Below are 23,274 nucleotides of genomic sequence, written 5' to 3' on the forward strand. Positions count from 1 at the left end.
GGCTGCGCGCCCGCCCCGCCTCGAGCCGCGCGCGCGGAGGCCGCTAGCGGCGCGGGGGCCGGCGGCGGGCAGCGCTGCGGGCGCGGCGGATGTTTCCGCGTCGCGCGGCGCATGATTGAGAGGAGGGCGCGGAGCGGGAGGAGGAGCCGCAGCGGCGGGGCCCGCGCAGGAGGCGGGGGGCAGCGGGCGCGGCGCCGCCGGGGGACCCGCTCTCGCGCTGCCTGCCCGAGCCGGAGCCCGTGCGCGGCGGCGGCGGCGGCGGCGGCGGAGCGGGGCGCGCGGGGCCCGGGCGCGGGGCGCGCGGCTGGCGGGGGCGGCGGCCGCGGCGGAGCGGGCAGGAAGGAGAATGACTCTGGAGTCCATCATGGCGTGCTGCCTCAGCGAGGAAGCCAAGGAGGCGCGGCGCATCAACGACGAGATCGAGCGGCAGCTGCGCCGCGACAAGCGCGACGCGCGCCGCGAGCTCAAGCTGCTGCTGCTCGGTGAGCGGGGAGCGCCGCGGGGGGACGCGGCCGCGCAGCGGGGAGCGGGGCCCGCGCGGGCGGCGGCGGCGGCGGCTCCGGCAGCCGCATTGTGCTGCGGCCCCTGCCCGCCTGCCTCCCCCTTCGTTAATTAATTAATTAATGTCTTCGTCGCGGGGATCTCGTTTCGCGGGGTGGACCGGGGCGAGGGGTTGTGCACCGACTGCAAATATATATATATATATATATGTGTGTGTATGTATAAAGACGCAGGTCCCTGAAGCCCCCGTGCGTAGCGCCGCGGAGCAGCGCGGGCTCCGCAGCCCCCGGGCGCCGCGCTGGGGAGCCCCGCGGGCGGGAGCGCGCCGCGCCGCGTGGGATGCGAGCGCGCCCGCCGCCCTGGGCACTCCCCGTGGGAATCCGGCCTGCGCCGCAGCTCGCAGGCCGCGGAGTGTGTCCGCGTGTGCCTCGTGCCGCGGCGCCGAGCGGAGGGGCGCGCGCTGCCGGGGCCGGCGTCGCGCGGAGCGGCGCGGAGCGTCCCGCGCGTGCGGGGGGTGGCGCGTCCCGCGCGGGCTGGCGCGGGGGAGCCGCGGCGCTGCAGCGGCCTCGCGCTGCGCGGGCTCGGGCTGCTGCAAGCGCGCGTTGTCGCTGCTGCGAGAGCTGGGGGGAAGACGAAATAGGGATACGTAGCATGCATCTGCTTGATTTTGCAGGCGTTTAAATATGATTGCTTAATTGCATGCATCTGCTGCAGGAGAGACAGTTGGCGTTTTTGACTTACTATTTGGGTCCAAATCATTTCTGCGTTTCTCTGTTTTTTTCAGTAATGCTAGAGGCTTCTTTGAGGTTAAAAAATACAGACTTGTTTTATATATCTACATATAAAATGTAGTGAGAGCTGCTGGTAGGTAACATGCAGAGAGGGGGTTCAGAGGGTTTTTTCTGCCGTGTGTAACGCAGAACGTGCATTGCTCTGTAAGAGCCGCCACCGGCCACGCTCGGTGTGCAGGTAGGTTCGGCGAGGCTGAGGCCTCATGGTGACATTGCTCTGCACTGCATGAAACGTGGTGGCCTCTGAGAGGAAGCCGTCCATGGAGATCTGTGGAGAAAACTCGCTGGTTGCCTGCATGAAAGTGGATTTTTATTTATTTGTTTGTTTATTGGCATGTGTTGCCCTGAGCCGTTGTAGCAACAGGGTGTTGCTGTCCTTGGGAAGGTGTGATGGTGAGGTGGTTGGAGCGAGGCGGGGTGGATGTTCTGCCCCACGGTGGCCGCCTGTCCGCGCTTGCACCGCGGAGCCAGCGCAGGAGTAGTCGTCGCGGGTGCATTTTTCGTGTTGCTCTCCGTCAACCTCAGTCATGTATTTGACTGAAAGTGTTTGTGCGTGTGCAGCTGTTTGGATTAACACTTAATGATCTCATCTTGTAAAATGCAGCACAGTGGTGAGCCACTGTGGAGGGGTTGCATAGAGGTTGGAGCTTTGATTTATAAACAAATTTTGAGGAAAACTTTTTTTTTTTTGGTAGTGTTTTTTTTTTGGTAGTACTTTTATTTTAGATATCTGACAGCACTTCCCCCACCTCTCACTGCTTCCCGAAGTCAGCTGTTTAGCGCTTAAATTTGTGGTGTTCATGTGGGTCATTTGAATGGTTGTAGACAGACAAAAATCACTTTGCTAATAGGAACATTGTCACTAAAAATGGTGATATTGGGAAGACAAATAACGTCTCAGCTTGGTGAAGTGCATTTTATTTCTTATTTGACTAGGCTTCAACCTGATGTCCCATTACGTATATTTCCCTATCAAAACTTAAAGTAAAATTGCTTAATTTTGTTTTGTGTAAACATTAGTCAGACTTTTCAAAAGTGCCAAATTCTCAGTCCTGCTTTGAAAAGTGTTGCGGGATTTACAAGCCTACGTGGGTTAAAGGCATTTGAACGTGGAACTTAACGTGTATCCTTTTGATCATGAAAAAAGTAGCAGCAGTTTAAGTTGAGCCATGTTAATTGACCATGTGGGCTCCTTGAGCATGTTGCGAGTATAAAGTAGAAGGTTTTAATTTAAAAGGTTTTAAAGAACAAATTCATCTGTCTGCAACAGTTTTTTTTCATGTTTAAACTTGAACATGCAGAAGATGGAGCATGTATTTTAAAAAAAAAAAGTGCCTTTCCCAGCTCACAAGGGATTTTTCCCCCATAATCTTCAGAAATTACAACTGCTTCCTTGCAAGGTGAAATAGCTTTTTTCATTATTTGTTTGTTTGTTTTGTGTTTTTTGTAAGAAATGTTTAATGTGCAATAATAATTATATCTTTTACTTTTCATGTGATTAAAGAATTAAAAGTGCTACAAGTCTTTTTTGGGGACAACTTACATTGCTTTGTTGGGTTATTTTTAAAGATTGGCTTAAAAATAAACCCTCTCTGTGATGACAAAATAACACTTGGGGTCCTGTTTTGATCTGTTCTAAAATTAGGCAAAGGTGTCTTTTTTATTTCATTCTTTTTTTTTTTTTTAATCTTCTAATTCTACAAAGCCAGAACTCAGAGATAAGCCCTGCAGTATTTTACAAAGACGTACCAGCAGTTCTGTTAGCAAAACTTGGCTGTAACATTTAAGTACTTTGGAACAAATTCAGTCCTCCACTGAATTTGGTTTTAATCTCACATATTTTCCGAATTCTTCTGGTTTTCATTACTGCTGAACACTTTGTAAAAACTATGATTGTTCTCCAGAGCATAAAGTTGTTCATTACATCTATTGTTCACTGTTAGCTGTAAAAACACTTATAATATTCTTATTAGAGAAAAAGGTGTTTTTAATATGTTCCTTTATTGTTATGTGCCTGACAATATGTCCAGTATGTGTGATTGTGTTTCGTGCCTCCGTACACATTATCTCTTTTTAAGCAGTAAGAACCACGTGCTCCAGCTCTTCTACGTATATCGTTTTGCTTGTCGTAAGTGGAAGTTTTGCCTAGTCTCAGAAGGCAGTTTGGGGCCTCAGTGACAGATCGCAGCCATGAGCCTTCACCACCAGATTTATTCTACTTGTAGGGATTTGTGTTACGCACCGTTCTCTCAGCAGAAAGCGCGGGTACCTGCATAAGTAAACTGTCCACACCTCTGTGTGGAGTGTCTCCACCTTTGTAGCTGTGAACCTTGGCCAGGGTGAGTGCTGGAGAGCGTGGCATCACGTTCAGCGTTTCTCAGCGTGAAGCCAAGGGGAAGCCACACGCAGGAGAGTCCTCTCACCCGCTACGCGTTAGGGCAGGTGGAAGATGAGCCATTTGAACGAGCAGGAGTTGCAGCCAGTGTTCATGAGGAAGACGGATCCTTTTTGAGCCTAGGGTGAGCGCGCAGTAAAGCTACAGAATATGTATGTGTTTATTTTCTTATGCTGTGTCAGCTGAAATAAAGATTCACATGCAGAATGCGATGAATTAGCAAAGGCCAGGACTTTCTTTAGAAATCTGAAGAGGAAGTGAGCCCATTAAGCCAACAATGGTTTACACTGATTTTATATAACTTTTTCGTCGACGAGAGAAACAAGCACACTTCCTTGTTGTTCACGTAATGTAGCTGCTGCGTGTGGTTTGTTAAAACAGGACAGGGCAGAGTGGCAGTTCCTCACAGCAGATGCTGCAGTCAGTCTCTGCTGGTACATTACTGCTCGGGTGTGCGTCCTGGAATGCGAATGCATTTTAATGAGAATTCTGAGAAGTCGTGCATAAATGAATTTCCTGTTTGTATATGTAGTTTGGCCAACGCAGTCACTTTGACCACGTGTTGTTTGTTTGTTTGTTTTCATTTGTAGCTACCAAGCTGTGTGGAGGCTGATTTCTGGAGGTGTGCAAATCTGGCTAGCCAAAGAGGACAAGCCAAATAACAGAAATACTGAATATTAAATAGACACGCTGTCTGTTAGCTTTATTCATCTTGAAAACTGTGGATCTCGGACAGCAGGTTCTGTTACAGCCAAATCTGTTCAAAATCATTTGGAAAAGGGTGTGTGCAGTACGTGCAAGTGTAGTGTATGGTGGTGTGTGCAGTACGTGCAAGTGTAGTGTATGGTAAGCCAGTGTGGTGGTCAGAGGCTTCCTGCTGTACTGATTTCAGTGGTTTCACCTTCAGAAGAATAGCATTTAGAATAGACGTTCAAGTGTGCCTTTGAGTACTTTGAGATGCCTGTTTTTCTGTAATGAAGTATTTAATTGTGCTTGATGAGAAGATGACGTGGTTGTATTCAGCTCCTGGCTGTTCTGGAGAGGTTGCTTCACAGCTCTTGTCTCGATTTTCTTGGTTTACTTTTTTGCAATTAAGAAAATCGAATTGCAAAAAAGTAAACCATGATGATAAACCATGAGACGCTTCCGTTTCTACTATTGATTAAAAATACACTCCAATGCAAAAATGCTGAATGTTGTTAGAAATAGGTTAAACAAGGAGTTAAAAATCAATTTCTGGTCTGCATCTGTGCCCAAGTTCTCAAAATTTTATATCTTGGTGTTGGTTTTGTTTTTCAGTTTGTTTTGGTTTCAGGTCTGCTGAATTCTGAAAAAGAGCAATGGTCTGCTAGCCTCCTGCATTTAGATAAGTAGATGCACTGATTCAAAGTATTTTGGTTGTGGGTGCAAAAATAAGCATGTTGATATTGGCCAGTAAATTCTTAATTGACTATTTTATTTTCTCGTTGTTAAATCAGAAAACTTACTGTTATTGAAACAGAATTGTAACCTTTTATTACTCTCATTATTAGATGACCTACCCATCCTTATGCTCACACTGAACACTTTCAAATACTTTTAAGCAGTTACTGTAGCATACATTTACAGTTCGGAAATATACAATACTTAATGCGTGTCCAGATGTCTGTTGTAACAGCACTAGTAAGTTTATTTTACTCTGGAAAAGTCACTGGTGTATATATGTAATTTAATTCTAGACGTGAGGTGTTTTAATATATTCCAGTGTATATGAGTGTATGTGTCTTATATGAGTGACTGTTTTTGAGAAAACAGTTTATGGTGGTGATATCAGCGTGGTACCCCCAATCCATCACTAAGGGGTATTTTGTTTTCAGCCCTTACAATAGGTTTTCTTTGTTTTGTTTAGGTTTTCCTTTGTAGAAGCGATGTGCTCCCACCAAAGTTAATGAGAGTTAGCTTAGAGTCTGAATAATCAAGGAAGGCTAAGTTGATTTTACTTTTATGTCAAAGTGCTAAGGAACCCCAAATTTTACCTCACATTAAAGAACACAATACTGAATTACTAGGGGAGGGAAAGTATATGATGAATAGAAGAATCTCTTGAAACAGGGCATCTGAGTGTATGCAGAAACATTAAGAAAAATCATTCTGCCTTTTTAGCTCCTTCGAATTATTTTTTATTGGTGTATAGCGACAATGGCAATTTCATGGGGGAAAGGATTTTTCTTGAAGCAATATGCCAGTCTGTGCAAAATTAATCCCAGGAAGGTGTAAAACAGCATTGTAAACTCCCCTTCCCCAAAGCTCCCCATTGTCAGGTAGATGTATGATTAGTGGTAATTAGCTTTGTTGCAATTGACACTGGAGTAGAGTACTGTAAACATGGAACATTTCATTTAGCAGGGCAGGAAAAAAAAAAAACTCAGGAAAGAGCTGTTCTCACACTTGAATATTACTGTGTATGAACAGCTGTTGCTAATAAATTTATGATAAGTTTTTCACCATTCACCTTTTCTGTACTTAGAAAAAAGCCTGACTGGCAAGAACCAAGAGCAAGAAAGCAATGACAGAGGAAGGACTCTGATGTAGAAATATGCAGTATTTGGAAGACTTCAAGTATTGTGTTAACCTTGTACAAAGAAATGAGGTGCATTAATGTTGAAGTGATACCAAAGTTTTGAAAGTTTTGGAGTTACTGAGGAAGTTACTAGAAGAGCACACGTGCCTTTTTCAATCTAAATTAAAGATTAAGCCTCGGATGTTCTGAAAGTACCAGGTTCCCCCAGTAAGTATCGCTGATGTAGAAACCAGGCAGCAGAGGAATTGGCTGCAGGTTGCTTGTCCTCTGCAGCTGCTGAGAGGCTGGATGCTGAAGACAGCCACCAGGCACAAGGTTGGTCCCCTTGAGCAGAATCACCCAACAAATAACTGATAGGGATTATGTGGTTTAGATAATCCCCATGATGGTTTTGAGTTTATGTTTCTGTAGGGTGAGGAGGAGCTATAAGCACATAAGGGTAAATAAAGCAGTAGGAAATTTGGAGTCTGTCCAGTTGACCTGGACAGGCTGGACAACGCGGCAGTGAGAAACCTCATGCAATTCAACAAGGCCAAGTGCAAGGTCCTGCACCTGGGGAGGAATAACCCCAGACACCAGTACAGGCTGGGGACTGACCTTCTGGAGGGCAGCTCTGCGGAGAGGGACCTGGGTGTCATGGTGGATGACAAGTTGACCATGAGGCAGCAGTGTGCCCTCGTGGCCAAGAAGGCCAATGGGATCCTGGGCTGCATTAAGAAGAGCGTCTCCAGCAGGTCGAGGGAGGTGATCCTGCCCCTCTACTCAGCCCTGGTGAGGCCGCATCTGGAGTATTGTGTCCAGTTCTGGGCTCCACAGTACAAGAGGGATGTGGAGCTGCTGGAGAGAGTCCAGCGCAGGGCCACAAGGATGATCAGGGGCCTGGAACATCTGCCCTATGAGGAGAGGCTGAGGGAGCTGGGCCTGTTCAGCCTGGAGAAGAGAAGGCTGAGAGGGGATCTGATCAGTGTCTATAAGTACCTCAAGGGAGGCAGTGAGGAGGATGGTGCTGGCCTCTTTTCACTGGTGGCCACCGACAAAACTAGAGGCCACAAACTGAAGCATCAAAAGTTCCACAGGACTTACGGAAAAATTTCTTAACAGTGAGGGTGACAGAGCACTGGAACAGGCTGCCCAGAGAGGTTGTGGAGTCTCCTTCTCTGGAGATCTTCAAAACCCACTTGGATGCCACCCTGTGCCACGTGCTCTAGGTGACCCTGTGTGTGCAGGGGGGTTGGACTGGATGACCTCTGGAGGTCCCTTCCAACCTTAAGGATTCTATGATTCTGTGACATCAGGGAATTCCTGAAAATGGAAACTGTGACTGTAAGAGTGAAGGGAAAAGATGGGAGAGGTGCCGTGTTGCTGCTGCCTCCACACATCTGGGCCGTGCATCAGCCTTTCCCTCTCGGGGCTGGGTTGCTGATGAGTTAGCTTATCTCTAAACATGAAACAAGCTTCTGCTAGGAAACAGACTGGATGATAGGCTTCACCCCAGAGCAAATAGCTAGGTTAAATGCCTTCCCAAAGTCTTGTCTAAATTAATTATATATGTTTTTGTACTGGAAAACTATGTACAGGAAAATACTGTGACTGCTGTTGTTAAAATGCTTTAGGATTCGCTGCCAGTCACATGAGTCCGCTGCAGGAGAGCCTGCTTTCTCTTGGGGGAACCTGTGAATAGAATAGTCTGCATCTGAAATAAACCTTTTTTTTTTTTTTTTTTTTTCCCTAAAAGTTCCCCTTTTCTGCAAAGATATTGGTGCAGTTGGATCTCCAGCTGTTTTTAAAGTTAGTTCAGAATAGAGCTCAAACCTTGGTACGCGTCACCAAATGTGAATCAGAAGTTTTCTGCAAATTCAGATTAAACCCCAGACAGGAGCTCAGGGCGATCATGTGGTTGGGACTCGGTGTAGGCAGATGCGACAGAACCTGACATGGGCTGTGTCTCCTGCCAGTCTTGCCAGCTGAGGTACCCTGCAAGAAAGCTGGGCTAGGTACGTGATGCAGTTTTGCATTAGAAGAAATGTCCCAAATTTGGCAGGGTCTGCTCCTACGGCCCGGGACTTGCTCAGGGCCTGGTTGTGCTGACGGGGCAGTGGCTCCTACGCGCTGGCTGCCGCGGCGCCTCGCCAGCCGCCTCAGTGCTCTGCCAGCTGCAAACGCACGTGCAGCGTGGTGAACTTGGGCTGGAATCCTTGCACTGAGTGAGAGCATTTATGTGAGTTAAGGGAAGTCGCTTCTCTTCTTGTTATAGAAATCCATTGAGCTTTTAACTCTCAAGTCTTTAATTTTGCTAATTCTCTCGCTGGTTTTGGGGAATGTTGGAAAGCCAGAGCTATTCCAGCCTGCGTTTCTGGGTGAATGGGTGTTAGCCAGAAAGTCAGACAGAAGGTTTCTGTAACAGCAACTACTAACTTATAAGGCCAGAAGAACTTGAACACATAAAAATTGGGAAAGATGCCATCATTCCTTGTGCTTTTGGGAACCTATCAGCCTTTGGAAAATGAGGATCAAATATGGGACATTTATTTAGCAGGGTGTGTTCCCTTTCATCTCATAGTTCAGAAGTACTAGCAAGAAAAATTGAATACTGAAAAATGGATGTGTGTGTCATGTATCTTCAGAAGGTTGCTCTATTGCCATCCACGTATTGAATGATTTGGTGTTTGCTCTTCTGGAGTGTGATGTCCGGATGAATCTGAAATCAGGATTTTTGATGCTGGCTTGAAAAAAAGGTCTATTTCAAAAAAGGTCTATTTTTTTTTCCTTAAACACTTGTTATGAGCATGATTTGCTATGGGTAGAACTCAGTTTCTCTAGGAGAGAAAATAATATGGATACCTCATCCTTGAGTGTGTGTGTATGTATATATATTTATTTGGCTTGTAAAAAGGAAGTAATAGAAGCCTGGAAACTTAGATGCTGTGTGATGGTGTGTGGAGGGAAAAAAAAACTCAAAGGATGTTCTGTTTCTGCATAAGTTGATATGTATTTAAATAGCTCTGATTAAGATTTTTTTAAATTCTTTTTGTTCTGTGTCTGTGACCAATCCTGACACTTTGAAGTATTTTCAGAGAGGATGACAATCGGTCTGCCATTTTAACTTTTTCTGTTTTTGCTGATTCTTCCAGTTTTTATTAGGGCAGTTACAGTTCATGCACCTGATCGCCATTAAGAAAGAGATCACTAACTTATCTTGGAGCGCAGGCCACCAGGCAGCTCTCTGAGTGACTTTTGATCACTGCTGGCCTGGCCCAGTGCTGAAAGAGAGATTTAGAGGTCAAAGACCCCTTATCTCATTACCATTCCCCTCATCGGTCAAGTCGTCTTTAAAGTGACCTTCTGCTCTGTGCAGGGTTTTCAACCAGGAAATCACAGGTGATGGATGTCATGCCAAAACGTTTTCATGTAATTTCTTGTGAGAAACGCTTCTGGATTAGGGTGGGTTTTTTTGTTTGTTTGTTTTTGAAGAGCATGCTGTTTTCTTCCCTGGATGGGGATTTGTCTTTGGGGACCCTAAGACTCAGTCAAGCTGGAGCTCAGAGTGCTCCTTTGTAATGAGCAATTTCCTAGAATTAAATATTTTATACCTCTTGGCAACCTGACCGCTGGATGGAACAATGCTTGAGACTTCTTTTCTTTCCCCTCTGAATTTGCATGCAAGACATAATTCTGTTTTCCTGATGGAGAGGGTAGTGTGGAGAAGCAATAATGTGACATTTTGGTGCTGGGTTTGGTTTCCTCATGCTCTTTGTTTATCTCAGCTTTAAAATGGTAAATAAACTGAAGGAGGCAATAGCATTTACTTTCATCCATGAGAAGATGGGTTTCACTTAGGTGGCTGTTCCTCTTGGTTTAGCAACTGATTTCACAGAAAGGAAAAACAGACAATTTGGAAGTAAGATTGCTTTTATCAGAATGTAAACTTGAGCTTCTTGCAGAAATAGGGCCAAAACCATTGTTTCATGGATTTACTGAATTTTAACCAGTCGTCAGCATGTTTGCTCTTACTCAAGGGTTAGTCTCCATAATATTTTATTTTTATAAGGGTTGCCTTGGTGACCTTAAACCTGCGATCGCAGGAAACGAGGAGTATTGTTTGTGAGGAACAGTTTTTGATTTCTTGGGATTTATTGATTGATTCATCTTGTCTATTCTTGCTTACTATATACAAGACATTTCTAAATCAATGGCGTTTACCTCTGTGTTGGGGTGTCCAGCAGAGTACTACACTACAAATTATTACAACTAGCTTGGGTTAAGGTTGAGGATGATCTCTGGAAAATTTAGCCTTTGCACCAAAACTAGAGACGAGCTGTGGGCAGAGTTTGCTAATAGCTTAGTTGCAGCTGTACTCCCAATGAGAGGTGCCTTTGTGACTTGACACAGAAGATGGTACGCATGCCTTTTAGTTGCTTGCCTTGAAGAAATTCCTAGCACAAGCATTCTCTGCACAGTAGTGTTTTGTGCTTGTGCTCTGCGTAAGTATACCACCATGTTAGATTTTCTTAGTGCAGTTTTTGCTTGGCTGTTATCCTGAGAAAATCCTTCGTTTGAGTCCTCTAATATATGACTTTATTTTACTCTGTGTACAGTTTCTTGTAGAAGAATATGCAGAGTAATATTTTAAAATTTTGCATTTTTTTTATCCCTGTAGTATTCCTATTAAATAGTATAAAACCAGAGAAGCAGCATTGTCTACAAAAGGCAAAAATGTTTGTGATTTTTCCTTCTTTCCATAGTAATTACACGCTGCACCGTATATATCACTGACCAAGGTGGTAGGGTATAGTCTTGTCAGAAGTGCTTCCAAAGCCCTACAATTTACTTCTCAATTCCAGTGCCTCTGCGTTGCAGTTTGGCCGTCCGTGTCTCAGAGGAGCGATGTTGCTTCTCGGGATGACGCGCGGCGGGAGGGACGGGCCGCCACCTTCCGTGCCCGTCCCGGCGACGAGCTGCTGCTGCTCCGTCCTTCCATCCCTCCGCCTTCCTATGCACTCACAAAACCCCGCAGACGCTAGGAAGTGGTTAGAACCAGGGCCATAAGAAAAACAATTGCTTGTTTATTTCAAATATTTATTTTCTTTAGAACAGTATTCCAGACGACTAATCCAGAATGTCACTTAGGTATAATTACGCTAGTTCTATGTTTTGTGTGCATCTACCCTGGATTTATGGCTGTCAAATTTGCTTGTGTTCCGATTTATTTATTTACTTTGATTTTATTTTGTTTTCTGTTTAGCCAAATTGTATGCCTGTTCCACCACAGCAAGCAACATGTCGGTTAACCTGCTTATTTACTGCAGAATTTATTTTTTGAAGTAAGATAAAGGAGAAGAAATAAAATAGCTGCTCTGCCCCCAGTTTAAATAAACAGACTTCATGCACACTGCATTTATTAGTGACTCCAAAGGCAATAACAAAAGAAATAGTCAGAGACGCTCTGTTCCTAGTGGGGGAGGAACTGCATGGGGTCGGTCACTGCTCCCTCGAGCCTGTCTTCACATGTTCCGTAGGTTAAATGCCTGAAGTCACTGCTGTTGTTGGATCCGAGTTGCTGGATGGGGTTGGACCCCTGCCCTACTCCTCTTCCATTTTGGGGCACTGTGTTTGTCAGCACTGATAGTCCCCTGTGGATCCGGTTGCTGCCTGGGTGTAGTCGGTGAGTGCAGTTGGCTGCCCGGCACCCTACGAGTAGATGGCAGCCTTGGGAGGCGCCTGGCAGAGCGGAGGTCCCGCGGTATTAGTTTGGAGTTGCCTGGGTTTGCATCTAGCTGCTCATTATGTCCTGTTTACATTATGTCCTGTTTACTTTAGCCTGCGGTACTAAATGCCTGACTTGGGGACACTTAGGAAGCAACACCAAGGTGCTCATTCATCTTTGTTGTGAAGCTAAATAAATGGATTTCCTAAGGCTTCACCTGCAGGCTAGATCTGCTAATCCTTAAATGGTTCTCCTAGTTCTCTGGAATCCTTTCCCGCTTTCCAGCATCATTTCTGAAGCAGGGGTGGCAAGTGTAGAGCAGAGGTACGTACCTCTGTGCATGGTGCTGATGGGCTCGCCATTGGACTCGGTGACCTAAAGTCTCTTCAGACATAATGATTCTGCGATTCTGTACCACAAGTACAGAGTAGAATTTCTTCTCCGGTGGCCAAGATATTAACATTGTTACATGCATGAGGAATTCAACAGGCTTCAAGCTAGTTATGTTTAGGTGACTATCCACGATGACTGAAATATTCTTCAACATACTTGCTTTCCAGAGTAAGTTCGTTCATCACTTGCAACCTGCCTTCTCTATTTCTGTATGGATAACTTTAGATTTATCTATATTCAGATGCACAGTGTTGCCCGCTCCTGGTTTACAAGCTATTCTAGTTATTTCACATCATTGTATCCTCTTATTATTTACCATTTCTCAGCTTTTGTCACTTATGTGTATTGTCAGTAATATTTTTTTGTTTTTCTTCTTTGTCCTGGGTAAAGATACTTAAGTTTCTTAGCCAATATACTTGGGATCTCATTAGGAGCAAAGCTGTCTGTTGAGGACTTTCTCCTGGGTGATGTAATACTTGCTGTTTGAACAACTCCAACTGATACAACGTTTGCTATGTTGATTTGTTCTGTGACACCAAATCAGTTGCTGAGCCAAAATCCAGTTTGTCAAAGCCACTGCTTTTGTAAACTGAACCAGTGGAACTGTTGTTAACTGCATAAGAAAGTAGCCTTTGGTATGCAATAGAGAGTGCATTCCTCATCACCTTCTTGTCTTCTGGGTTTATTGGGTGATATTTCAAGACTTTTAAGGCTGGGAAGAGTTTTTTTGTTTGTTTTGTTTCCTCAAAGCAAATACTTACAACTTCTATTTGGATTTTTCTGTGTTCATATTATCAGTTTTATTGCGTACCTTACGAAGACCAACGATGTCCTAAGAATTTTGTGGTACAAAAATGTGAGGCTTAGAACTCCCTCTGGAGCCCCGGAGTTCTTTGAAAAATTGCTAAGCACAGAAGAGTCAAACGAAGTTTTACAAGGTTTTGATTTGGTTAAACTTCCTTTATCTCCCTTCTTAACCATACTACTTTTACTGTTTTTGTATTTCAGTTATTTTTTTCTTTTTTTTAAATGGAATTGAAGCTGTTCAGCTATTTAGTAAAATGGTCTGAATGGCTCTCAGTTGCTCCTGTTTAAATTTAAAGACAATTGTTTTCACGCATAATTCGGTCAACTTTTGTTGAAGTAGCTCAAATGAAACATGAAATACTTAAACTACCGATGTAAGCAAAGGCCCCAAATATAGCAAATGTAATTGAGTGATGTTCACAAGCTCCAAAAGCTACTTTTATCCTTAATTCTTCCACAAGTTTATTTTTCTTAAAACACTGGTGTATTTCTGTGTTTTGCTTGTGCGTGTATGATAGAAAATTATAATCTGCAGAACTTGCAAGGTCATTTGCTTCAGACCTCCTTTTTTCTTAAAGTGATAAAGGAGCCCCACCATATTTTATTTCTTTTTTCTTTTTTTTATCTATTAGAACACACAAAAAAGGACATTGTGCTTTAGAAATGGCTTCTAGACAAAAAAGAGCTTATGTCTGAATCTTCAGTCATGTAAATCTATGCTTCATTCATACCTCCCTATGCAAATTTACGAATTAATTTTATTAGCAATTATTGGGGTGTATCATCTATATCTCAAGCATACTTTTTACATGCAGTTAAATCCTGTTTTTTTGATTTGATGCTTTGCTTGATGTTAATCTTGCTTTGATATTGTGCGAACTAGGTGCAGCTTTGTTTTCTCTTTTATTTTTTCCCATTCAATTGTGTAATAATATTCAGACCTCTCTGGCCAGCCTTTTGGATATCGTTCTTCGTCTTTTAGCAGTAACCACTGTACAAAGTCCGCAGCTCCATCTTTCGCAGAAATCAGTGCATGTTCCCCAGAACAAAGCTCTCTCTTGTGTACTTTTTGCTGGTCTGGCAGTTTAGGTCTAGCTTCTTCTGTTTTCCTCTGGTATGGAGCAGAAACTGTTTACATTGTGCATCAAGATAATAAAGGTGAGGTGCCTAGATATTTGTAAAACAAAGCAATATGGTTCTTCGAAATGACACCAGACCTGAAGTGTCACCGCAGGACGCTCGCCTGGTGGCTTGAGGTTCTGCGTGCGACACTGCATGTGTTGGAAAGGACCCTGGCAAGTCCTTGAGTGTGTTGTGAGGGTCCTGCTTTCATCCCGACGGAGCACGCTCCTGGATCATCCTTGCCTGTCCCGCTGTGCAGATGTTCCCTGTGTCCGTGTGTCTGCACCGGCTTCCCACAGGTTCCTACGGGTGCTGCTCGGCTTGCAGCTCGGCCCTCGTGAGTGCCCAGGCTCTATGAGTTTGTGCATGGGACAGCGCGTGGTGCGCGCCCACACCTGCTGCCTGGTGCTGCTGCAGGCACGGGAAAAAGCTTCCCGGGTCGCACCGTGGCCAGCGGTGACTCTGGGGCCGGCTGTAAGGTCTGCTCCATCTTCCCAGCGCGTGTGCCCCACAGCTCGGTGGTTCTTGTTATCCTGAGCGCGCCATCTATGTTCTGCAAGCAGAAGAGTCAGGGGTTTGATTGCTGCTCTGCAGATGCAGCCTGCACCCTGCAGAGATGGACGTCCTCCTTTGGTGCCACGTTCAAACCCCTGACTCATGCTGTGCTGTGGGCACCTTGGGGTTAGCAGGTTCACAGTGAGCGACGCTGTGGCAGCCCCTTGCAGATGCCTATCAGCTGCTTTACCAGGTCACTTAGACCTTTAATTAGCGCGTAGTTGCGTGGGGGGAGCCCAGGGGATTCACGTCCCACCGTGTTCTGCCCGCTTCTCGTCAGGATTGTGCCTGTGGGTTTAGGAAGAACCCGCGCTGCGGGCAGTGCAGACAGTTGTGGTTCCCGGGCAGTCTGGAGACGCCTGGCCGTGCGGCTTGGAGCGCTTCCCGCGGGAGCAGGTGGGCACACGCGCCCTCCTGGGCAGCAGCAGCCCCCGTGCCGCTGAAGTGCGGGCGTCTTGTAGCCCTGAAGAGTGGATGTGTTGGATAGCCCTGGGCGCCCCGCGGCGGTGCCCTGAGCACACGTGGCTTAGTGTGGTTTGCGGTAACGCAACCTCATGTTGGTGTTGCCAGCTCAGTCAGTATCACTGTGCCACGGTGCTGCGTAGGTCCTTAGCGTCAAGAGCAGTTCCCGTTCCAGGAGGCTGGCACGTCGTGACCAACAGAGCCATCACAGGAGGTCCAGCACGGGTGCATGTGCTGCGGTGCAGCCTCGGAAGCCCGCGATGGGCTGGTGCGGTGCTGTGGGGCGCGAGGCCGGGGCAGGCTGCGGGACGTGGGGCCGGACGGGATGTGAGACTGGGACGGGATGCGAGGCTGGGGCAGGCTGCGGGCCGGGGCAGGCCGCGGGACGTGGGGCTGGGGCAGGCCGCGGGACATGGGGCCAGGACGGGATGTGGGGCCGGGGCAGGCCACGGGACGTGGGGCCGGGACGGGATGCGAGGCCAGGGCAGGCCAGGGGACACGAGGCCCAGCTGCCCAGCGCGGCCTGGTGAGTCTCGCCCGGCAGCGATCGCGCACTCCGCTCCCTTGCCCAGCGCGCAGAGGCCCGCAGGCCAGCGCCGGCAAATTGCCTCTGCACTCAAAGCACAGTAACAGTAATAACAAGTAACACAGGAGAAAAGCAATCTCTTTTCCGCCCACCAATGCTTAATTCACATAAGTGGGCTGTAAGGTCAGAGGTTTATTTATGAAGGCCAAGGTCAGTCCCCTTGTGTAACCAGACAAGGGAAGGAGGTGGAAAAGACTAATGGCTCATAACTCTCTGCAAAGGAAGAGAGACCCAAAATGTTGCCTGCATTCCAAATATAAATGTTTTCTAAGCTGCATACAAACGTGCTTTTAACAGGCACTCTGTCCATGGTACGTGGTTGAGGTTACTCGGAGGTCTCTGCAGGGGGTAAGCGTGGCCTTGCCTGTCCAGCCCAGCCTGGCTCCCATTTCCTGTAGGGAGGAGCTCGGGTGTCATATTGAGGCAAAAAGCATCCTGCAGCACGTTGTTTGGGAGAGATGGTGTGTTGGAATGGGAATCCTACTGTTTACTATAAGCTCTTTTAAATATAAAATTGTCCCCTGGTGTTGCCATGATAGCTGGCAAATGGAGTTCTTGAGGAGGACCAGGCCTAGAGCCCTTTGGCAGCGATAGTTGGTTTTGTATTATTGTCTAAACCTGCAGGTGAACTTCTGATTTTCCTTTTCTTACAGCTCTGTTTTTAATTATAGTGGCCTTGTGAGCCTTCAGCCTGTAGAATTTCTTTGCATCTTGACAAAATAAATGATGGTGAGTTCTTTCTGTGGCTCTCTCTGGCTCATTCCAGCAGTGGGTATTAGTGAAATCAACTGTTCAATGATGCACTATTTTCTTTTCTTTTCTTTTCTTTTTTTTTTCCCTATGAAAATCAATAAATGAAGAGAAAGCCCATTTGAATGGTGGATTATCTCAGTCTTTTTGTCTGTCCTTTCGCAGTAGCCTGCTTTAAATGTACTAAGGTTTTTGATTACCATAGAGATTTCTTTCAGTCTTTTTCCCCCTATGGAATAAGTTGTTTTATCAAAACAAAAATTCCATGCTATTGAGTAGAAGAAACAAAGAAAACCTTAGAGGTTTTAGTGTGCACCTTTCTTCTAGCCAGGCATTGTGAACTTGTTAGTTTTTCATTATGTCTTGCTCTCTACCCTGAATATCTCAGGTTTCTTTAGTTCGGAAGGCTGCAAAGAAGAGGTTTAGAAATGAGTTCTTAAATATAGGTTTGCAGTGTTGTAAATGAAGATGTTTTTCTCTTCATGCTACTCAGCCATCTGACACAATTGCCTTCCTAATGAATCCCTTTCTCAGCCTCTTTCCTGAGACAGTAGGTCAGGACCTTCCTCACTCTTTTCCAGTTTGGGTAGTTAAATGTAAGAGACTTAATCTCTCTAAATAGATTAAATAGGAAGGCTACTTAAAACCAGACAGGAAATACTTAATTGTTTCCCCTAGCACGTCCTCTCAGGAGCAGAAAGGGGAAAATGATTCTCTCTCCAGTTCTTTTTGGAGTGTGAGGCCTTCCTGACCAATGCAATTTTAGGAGTCCGACGCCTTCATGTTAATTTTGCTTTGGACTTTGGGCAGTTCTTCATGTGTCTCAGCAAGCAAGGTAGACTGCTTTTCCAGTAATTCAGACTATTACAATTATGTGTTGTGGCATATGATTTAAGAGTACTTCATCTCTTCTAAGACTAATGATACCTTTGTTACAATGAGTATGATAGACTTCATTCTCTTCCCAGTAATCGCAATCTTTTTATTTATTTTCTTTCATTGGCAGCACAGTGCTTGCTGTACTGCAGTTTATCAGGGATGGAGTGCATATGACCAGTGAACTTATTTGCCTGTGAATCATTTAAAATAATTAGTAAAGCTTGGATCCTGCTGGATGTTTCCTTTCCTAAATGGCCATGAGTTTGCCTTCTGCTCCTGACTTTGTGGATCCATATCTTATTTTCACGCAATAGATTTTCTGTTTTAAAAATCACTGTATTGTCACTAAATATACAAGCTGGGGGAGCAGGAGAAAGGAGAGAGAGATGATGCTGTGATCTGTGATGCTTACAGATGATGCTGTTCTCAGTCCAGCTCATCATCCAGTTTATAGGCTGAGATGGAAGAGCCCAAGGCTGATGAGAGATATATAGTGCACTAGAAATGCTTGCCTTGGAATTAAGTATAAGATGATTAAAGACTTGTCTAAATGTCTGAAATTGGTTTCATATTTAAGTATCTTGGGTACATCTTCTTGTATTAATTCTATAAAAGTAGCTATTTAATAGGAGTTCCTTGACAGATGTAACAAAGGATTTAAGTAGATAGTATAGAGATTTAGGCAGGCTAATTTACGTGTGTAAAATATCAGAATGATCCAGCAGGTTTTGCTTATAAGTATTTTTGAAACTTACAAATTTTCCCGGAGAACCAGAAGAAACAAAATACTGTGTTGAAATAAGCAATAGTGAGTCAGAAAAGAAACAAGAAGTTAAGAGGGGGGTAAAAAAAGGCATGGTGTAAGTTACTAGTGCTGGGCTATGCAGTCAGCACTGCAGGAGCCAGGACTCCTCCTTTGAGTGAGGATGGGAATGTGGTAACTTCTGTCCCTTCTGTGTGAGGAGGCTTCCCGCTTCTCCGCGCGTGGGAGAGGCCTGGCAGTGTGCACAGATAGAGACTTTCCTGCTTTCCTGAGCTGAACGTGGCCGTTTGGATTGTGTTGGGCAAGTGAGAGAAGTGAACTGTAATTTTTCTACATCCTGCATGACTCAGCTGGACGCTAAGCTACTTTTATGTAGAAGTGGTTATTATCCGCTCTGGCTGTATTTTGGAGGAGGGAATTTGTCCTCGTGTTTTGTGCCAGGCCTGCCCTGGTAGCTGGCCTCGGTCGGATGAGCTCCTCTGAGAGGTCTGTGGACCCTGGCGGGGCTTTGGAAGGAGAGGCTGAGCTCCTGGGTGTTGTGAGCAGCAGGGCGCTTCAGGATAAGGCAGAAGCAAAATTCGAACCGCCTGCTGAACTTAAATGTCAAAAAGTGACGTGCGGATTTTGCTCAGCAGAAATTCAGAGCAGCAGAGCAGAGACTCAGAGGCCTTGCACTTGTGGAGCTGGGCCTAACTCACAAGTTATTCTTTCTTTCCTTGCTGATGGGAGATGAAATTCAGATTGACTTACAGTCACTCGGTTCAGCGCGCTGGCTGCCAGGAGCGCGGGGACGCGTCCGAGTGAGCGCGGGTGCGAGGGCTGCTCTGTACTGCTTTGCCTTGGATCCGCAGACCTGGGTCGTCAGACTCACTGCAGACTGCTGCTGTACTGAAAAATCTGCTTTGGGAAGGAACTTTGGAGTCTTAAATGTAGTGCTCAATAGATCAGGGAAAGATAATAATTAACAAAGCAGCTTTTCCAAAAGTATTGTGCACAAATACCTTGAATTATCTCTAGTTAATTTAATTAAAATAAACAAATATTAGCTGGTATTTGTTACTTCCATTCTTGCAATGACGATAAGGAGGATTCAGGGTTTTTTTGGGTATTTTTTTGGACTTGGTCTTAAATATCCTTCTCAGGCCCAGAAAAAAAATTACCACATAAAAAGGCAGACTTTGCCTTTATAAAATAGCATTCTAACTGAAATTAGCAAAAGCCCTTCAAATGGAGTGGAATAAGAGAATTTTATGAACTTTTATGAAATAAATGTTCTATTATCTGAGTTATTTGAGCAGCTGGAATAAAGGTTAACAGTAGAGAAGTTGTGGATAGTCCAAATTAATCCTTGTTTTCACTTTGCTTTCTTCTTGGATGGTAACAGCACAAGAGTAGAAAGGAATAGCTCTGTAGCCCTTCCTGTTTTCAGAGTGCTGTACACCCATAGCTAAGCAGTTGCTCTGTCACCTCGGTGAGAGAGATAAGTTGGTAACTATTATTATTACTATTATGCCTGTGACTATGGGTTGTGCCTACGTTAGCAAATAGCACAGACAGGAAAAGGGGTCTGTAGAGCAAAACGGTGGGCGCTGAGAACCCGATGTCCATATGCCAAGGTGTTTTTGCCTAAACCATGCACTTGAGTTCCAGAAAATATAGCCTCTTCTGGCCGGCATGCGTTAAGTACTTCTGAAGTCCAGGGGAACTTCTTCCCTTCTGTTTGCCTTAGATTCTCTGCAGAGGAATCCAGTTCACTCAGAATTCAGGGCTCAGTAAAGAGGGATGATCAGGGTGTTGCTTCCAAAGGGCCTTCCTAACCCTGAATTAGACTAATGTAGATGCATTCTGAGGGATGTCCCAGGTGGTGTTTTCACATGGCAATCCACCTCAGGAATTTTCCTGGACCCTAACCTTTCCGTAGGAGTGGGTCATAATGAAATATTAATCCTTTAGATTGATTTAGGTTTAGAAACATCCTTTATTTAATTAAATCTGATTCTCATGAAGACTCATGAGATATTTCATGTTTTTCTATATGTCAGTGTCTGCAATAATTTAGTCTGGGGAAAAAAGCTTTCAGTATCTTGTCTATTTTATATTTTAAATTGTGTAAACCCTTAATGCAATTTCACATGTCCCTTGCTTTGTTTTCCATTTTAGAGTCTGCAGAAAGGTTAAATATGGCAACCTAAGTAATTGATTGGGGAACTGTTTATTTTTTGGTTAGGTAACATAAAAACTGCTCAGTTATTGTTTCTATTTTATTAATATCTAAATTGTCAGTCTTTGATTTTTCAGTTTATGGTTACAAGTCAGTATTCTTAAAATGAGCTGAAGTTGGCTTTCGTATGTGGCCGTTCCATGTCTATTGAAGTGACCCTGACTTCTGATTTTGTCCATGCTTGAAGTGGGACAGGTGCCTTTGGTTTCACAGCGTCTTTTACGTATTTCTCAGCAATGCTCTATAAAGGTTATTGTCCACCAATAAACGTGGAAAGGAAATATGTAAGTTAATAAACAGAAGGTTTTGGTCAGAAAGATGGGGTAGGTTTAGTGTGCTGGAGAAGTGTGTCAGAAAAGAATCTTAGAAAATTAGGAGGAAAAAAATGAATTTTACTCAATTAGCTGAGTTTGTAAGAGAGCAAGAACTCTAAAGATGAGTCATACACTGCCCTAATTGTGGTTTCATACATTACCAAAGACAAAAGGTTCCTGTCCATAGCTAGACTATGCTGTAAGTCACATATTCTTGTTTTTGTTTGCCTTTTTTAAAGAAAAATAGTTGTTTATTAAGTAACATGTCACAGAAAAAGGAAAACAGGTGAAAACTCTGAGACAAGATTGGTTTTGGAGTTGGGAAATGAGCTAAATAAATTTACAGGACGTGAATTTGAAAATCATTTGTTAACTTCATTGTTTATCATTGTCCAGCTTCGTGGATTGAGAGAATCACAATTTGTCTCTCATGGCCTCACAGAAAATTAATAAATATCTCCCAAATTCAATTAGGAAGACGATCATTTGAAGTAAACAAACCATGGTCTAATATGTCATACATTTGCTTCTAATTAAGATTGCAGGTAAAATATATAATGGTAAATATGAATAGATGAATCTTCTATGCTCGTATTGCTTCCTAGGAGCAATACTTTGCTCCAGGAAGTTAAATGGGTGATTCAGTAGCTTTCAGCAATGAACCTCTGTTTAATATGAATATTGCAGATGCTATATGTGCAGCATCTGCATCAAGGTGTTTAGGCTCATTGGTACTGAGGTTCTAATGAGTTTCCATGTGGGATAGTTAAACCCTTTGCTCTTCTGCAGAGTGATCTGTTGGTAGGTTTCAAAACCTTTTACACAAAAGATTATTTATAGCTTGCACTACTTTAAAGCTAAGAAATGAAGCAAAGTAAGATTGCAAAATCTGCCAAAAGGTACTTAACGAGTCAAAAAAAAGTATGAGAAGTAAGAATAAATTACCTGGTCCCAGTCCAGTTACTTTTCCAGTGAGCTTTTGTGTCTGGCCGAGTCTGTAAAAGTCGTCCATAGGAAGCTGGTGGATTGCCATCTTCCCGCTTCATCAGGCTTGGAAGTCGTGCAGCTGCTGGCTGCAGGAGAGCTTCATGTCATCCCCTTTGCTGTACACCCTGGTGATCTAGATGGTATCCGCTCACATGAAAGACCCTGGTGGTCCATATTGGTGGTCTGTATGCAACAAGTTTTGGAAGCCAGCGTTGTTTTTATTTGCTCTAAAGCACAGAGCTGCAGTAGGCGTTGGTGTTTGCGGACATCTGTTACGCTTACCCAAAATACGAGTCCACTTCAGCGGTGGTACAGCTCAGCCCAAGCCTCAGTCCTCGGGAGGAGGCCTGTGGGCGAAGATCAGTGCAGCAAAGAAACTTCACGCTTTTGCCTCGATAACACACGATTGTTCTACACGGAACATCCCAAGGTGAATGAAGCTTCTGACTGTGCCGTGTGCCCTGGATATGGCCTTGTGCTTCCTAAGCCGTAGGTTCGGCAGGCTGCTGGGACACGGCGATGAGCGGCCTCCGCAGAGCCCCAGCGTCGCGCGGGGCCGAGGCCCCTGCTCGTGGCGGCCGTGCTCCGCACAGCCCCTGCTTTCCGGGAGTGCTGCCGGCGTGCCAGCAGCGTGTTTGCATTGGTGCAGAAAGCCCAGGGGTTTTATGGATATGCCAGGTATGCGGACATGATAAGAGCAAGTAACTGCCACTGGGCAGTTCTGCTTTTCCTGCTTCTTCGCCGTAGGTCTTTACCTTCAGCAAGGGGAGGCCATGGCCAGCAACTGACACTGGGTAGGAGATGTCCCTGCAGCCGAAGGTTTGTCTTCTGTCATTCAGAAGTGGGCATGGTTGCATTTCAGTCCTGCTAATTCAGGAAATAGCTGTGCAAAGGAGGAGGAGAGATGGAAACACTTGCCTCAGGTTTTAGCCCGTGACATTGGAGGCCATGAAAATACAGAGCTTTGATCCATTAGAATAAGACAAGTGTTCTAAAACTTAGGAGTTTGTCCAGCACTACATTGCCTGTCGTCATCTGTCATTTGAGACCCAAAGTGAGTGAAGTACAATGCACTGCACCCGCATTTATTTTATCCAGGGTTGTTGATCACAGCATTTGTGTTTTCCACTGCATTTAACTGAATATAGCTAACGTGCTGTCGCGTGGTTTGTGTCACTAGATGCAGGGTCATGGAACTCCAGTGAACACAGTCTCAAAGAAACCAGATGGCCCTGGTTTGTGTAGAGTGGACTCTCTGCTCAGAGGCTTGGTGTTTGATTTCTGCTTTCAGAAAATGTGTCAAGGTGCAGGGTGACAATTTTCATAACATTTCAGGTAACTGGAATATGAAACTGGTAACCTCCTGTAAGAAAAAAAAATTATTATGGAATTTGGAGGGGAAAAAACCTGAGTTGAAATATACAGACGAAACAAATCGAAATTGGTTCTATACTTAAATACCAGTTTTTTTAAAGTAATACAGA

The 23,274-nt window shown here is 44.9% G+C and overlaps 1 protein-coding gene across 1 annotated transcript in view; it reads left to right on the top strand.

Annotated features, from left to right (window-relative positions):
* Positions 1-279: 279 nt before the first annotated feature.
* Positions 280-23,274, top strand: part of LOC104579190 (guanine nucleotide-binding protein G(q) subunit alpha) — a 119,919-nt gene continuing 96,924 nt past the window's right edge. The window contains exon 1 of the mRNA XM_088522074.1: positions 280-482. Within this exon, the coding sequence (XP_088378200.1) occupies positions 347-482 (136 nt within the window). The 5' untranslated portion in view covers positions 280-346. The remainder of the gene's footprint in view (positions 483-23,274) is intronic.

Source organism: Tinamus guttatus, unplaced genomic scaffold, assembly GCF_059628265.1.
Source record: "Tinamus guttatus ecotype Peru unplaced genomic scaffold, ASM5962826v1 Tinamus_guttatus_pri_ptg000146l, whole genome shotgun sequence".
Classification (NCBI taxonomy): Eukaryota; Metazoa; Chordata; class Aves; order Tinamiformes; family Tinamidae; genus Tinamus; species Tinamus guttatus.